The following is a 2,904-nucleotide window of genomic DNA, read 5'->3' as shown; positions in this document are numbered from 1 at the left end:
ATGTAGAGTTGGTGAGGGAAATACCACGACCTCCAGGGGTAGGAGAAGGAGCAGGGCACGATGACTCACAGGCCCTCCTGCACCGTCACCCGCTCCTTCAATTGCAGCTCGTACCCTTGCTTCTCCTGCAGGGACCCTGGGGAGACACAGAGGCTCGGTTATGGCCCCAGCACCCCCCGACCTGTGTCCTTCCCTCTTCCCACAGCCCACTCACCCCCCCACAGCAGGGACAGGAGCAGCAGAGGCAGCATGTCTGCAGGTGCCAGGGCCAGAGCCCAGGTCTAGGTCCTTCTGTCATGTAAGGAAGTGCCCTGAATGTGGGGTGGGGTTGAGGAAGCTCAAACAGGAAACCAGTGGCTGAGTGAGAGCTGTGGCCATCCACCAAAGGGGACCATGAGCGTCACGTGTTGGGGAGTGAGATGGGGTTGGGAAATCGACCTGTTCCTTGAGCCCCACCAGATACTGCAGGTGAAGTACCGAGGTCCCCTGAGGGTGAAAGGCTTCTCCAAAGGTCCCCTGAGTGTGAAAGGCTTCTCCAGACGGCATCTGGAAGTGGTCACCTTCCAAATGAGGTTTAAATCAAAAGTGAGGTCACCACGGGAATGAATGCCGATAGAAGAGAAACAGGCCAGTCCTGGTGATTTCGTGAGATGTGTGTCAGACCCACCTCTCAGCTGAAAATGCTGAAATTTGTGTAGGAACATTATTATAATGTTCTTAAAACCATTCAAGCACTGGCGAAAAAGAAATTTTCAGACCCAAATCTAGTGGAGGGTTGGGCCCAAAGAGGAGAGCTGAGCACTAAAGCACCTTGCACTAAGGTGCAACTTTGCCTTAAGGCACTGCAATGGGTTAAATATGTTCCCCCAAATTTCATGTATTGGAAATTTGACCCCATTGTAGCAGTGTTAATGGGGTGGGAAATCCAGTTATAGTATGATGGGCAGAGGCTGGGAGAATCTGGAGAAGCAGGCTAGAAAAAGCCTGGATTCTGGTGAGGACTTAGAAGACAAGAAGATAAGGGCAAGGTTGCCGCTTCTTAGAGACTGGCTAAATGGTGGTGACCAGCATGCTGATAGAAATATGGACAGTAAAGGCCATTCTGAGGTGGTCTCAGGTGGAAATCAGGAAGAGCTTATTGGATACTGGAGCAGAGTTCACCCTTGTTATGAACTGGCAAAGAATTTGGCTGAATTGTGTCCATGCTGGAGGGCTTTAAGGAACGTAGAACTTAAGTGTGATGAACCACAGTATTTGGTCGGACAAATTTCTAAGCAGCAAAGCATTCAGAGAGCTGTGTGGATACTTCTAACAGCCTGTGCTGATTTATGACAGCAAAGGCATGATATAAAGGCAGAATTTATAATCAAAAGGGAAGCACAGGGTAAAAAATTGGAAAACTCTCAGTCTGGCCCCACAAAAAGTAGAAAAGCATGTACAATAGAGACAACCAAGAGTATAGCCCAGCAACCCTTTGCAAAGGAAGGGATCATGAAGAGAATGGAAGAAAGACTCTGAAGGCATTTTAGAGATCTTTGGAGCTGCCCCTCCAAGCACAGGGCCAGAGGCCTAGGGAGAAAGAATGGTTTGGGGGAATAGACCTGGCATCAACCCCAGGTCACTGTCCAGGACTGCCTCGGGAAGCTGTTCCCTGCATTCCAGCACAGTGCTCTTGGCTTCTCCAGCCATGGCTAAATTGGGCCCAGGTGCTGCTAGACCCCACTGCTTTGAAAGATACAAGCCAGGAGCCTTCGTGGTATCCACGTGGTGTTAAGTCTGCAGGCTAGCAGAACATCAGAGCGGTGGAGGGATGGCAGCCTCCACCACAATTTCAAAGGATGTATGGAACATTTGCCCGGAGGCTCGGCCAGAGATTTGTCACAGGGAGAGTCACTGCAGAGAGCCTCAGTAGAGCAATGGTGAATGGAAATGTGGGGGCAGATTTGTAGCAGAGAACCCCCACCAGGGCCATGTTTAGTGGAGGCACAGGAGTGGGTCCACCATGGAGACCTCAGAATTGTAGAGCTCTTAGTGTGAAACACCAGCCTGGGAACCCTGAAGCAAGGCCTGAGACCAGGAAAGCTGTAGAAGCTGGACTGCCCAAGGACCAGGAGGCCCAACTCCTGTACCAGTGTGCATCGGATGCCCTGGTGCCTGCTCCTGATCAGGGCACTGGCCAGTCATGCACTCTGCCAGGGCTGCACCCTCCTGGAGGGCCTGAGCTGAGGCCATCTCTATTTGGTTATTGGCAAGAAATGTCAGGGGCTGGACGAGGAAGAGCCTCAGGGTGTGTACTGGTATCGGGCTGGCCCTCAGCCTCTGAAACCATTGCTACCTTCTAGTGACTCCAGTTCTCTGGCTGAGATGTGAGGGCCCCCAAAGGGGGCCACTGGCATATACCAATGTGAATAAACCCATTACCTTGCCCTGCCTTCCATGTGAAGTTGGGAGGGGCACAGGGGACCAGTGACCTGTAACCCTGTGAAGCTAGGCCCCAGATATCTGAATCTGGATCTGAGGGAGGAGGGGACCAGGACTGGGCCTGAGGTAGGTGGGTCTGGGGGCCTCAGATGGACAGGAGGAGGGGCCTAGGGCTGGATTACTGGGTCTCAGGGAGGAGAGGCCTGGGGGCACAGCTCCTGGATCTGAGAGTGGAGTGGGGTAGAACTAGGCCTGGAAGAGGAAGGGCTAAAGACCCTAGACATCTGAGTCTGAGAGAGGAGGGGCTGGAGGCTGGAACTCCTGCATCTGAGGCAGGAGGGGGCTGAAAAACCTTCCATTCCTGAACCAGTAGGGATTAGGAGGCTGCTTGCTGAGCATCTCTGCTGGGTTCTGGGCATGCTCAGGATAGCCTTAACCCTCCTTAAGCACCATGTGTCTAAAGTTTCTTGTTTGCCTGCAGTG

At 52.6% G+C, this 2,904-nt stretch overlaps 1 protein-coding gene across 1 annotated transcript in view; it reads right to left on the bottom strand.

Annotated features, from left to right (window-relative positions):
• LOC103581876 (sialic acid-binding Ig-like lectin 14) overlaps positions 1-251 on the bottom strand; it is a gene marked incomplete at its 3' end in the record, with an annotated part of 1,135 nt that extends 884 nt beyond the window's left edge. The window contains 2 exon segments of the mRNA XM_008563603.1: positions 25-136; positions 215-251. Coding sequence (XP_008561825.1) covers positions 25-136; positions 215-251 — 149 coding nt within the window.
• Positions 252-2,904: the final 2,653 nt, after the last annotated feature.

Source organism: Galeopterus variegatus, unplaced genomic scaffold (assembly GCF_000696425.1).
Source record: "Galeopterus variegatus unplaced genomic scaffold, G_variegatus-3.0.2 Scaffold14163, whole genome shotgun sequence".
Taxonomy (NCBI): domain Eukaryota; kingdom Metazoa; phylum Chordata; class Mammalia; order Dermoptera; family Cynocephalidae; genus Galeopterus; species Galeopterus variegatus.
The sequence above is the reverse complement of the archived record's forward strand: the minus strand, read 5'-3'. Positions and strand labels throughout refer to the sequence as shown.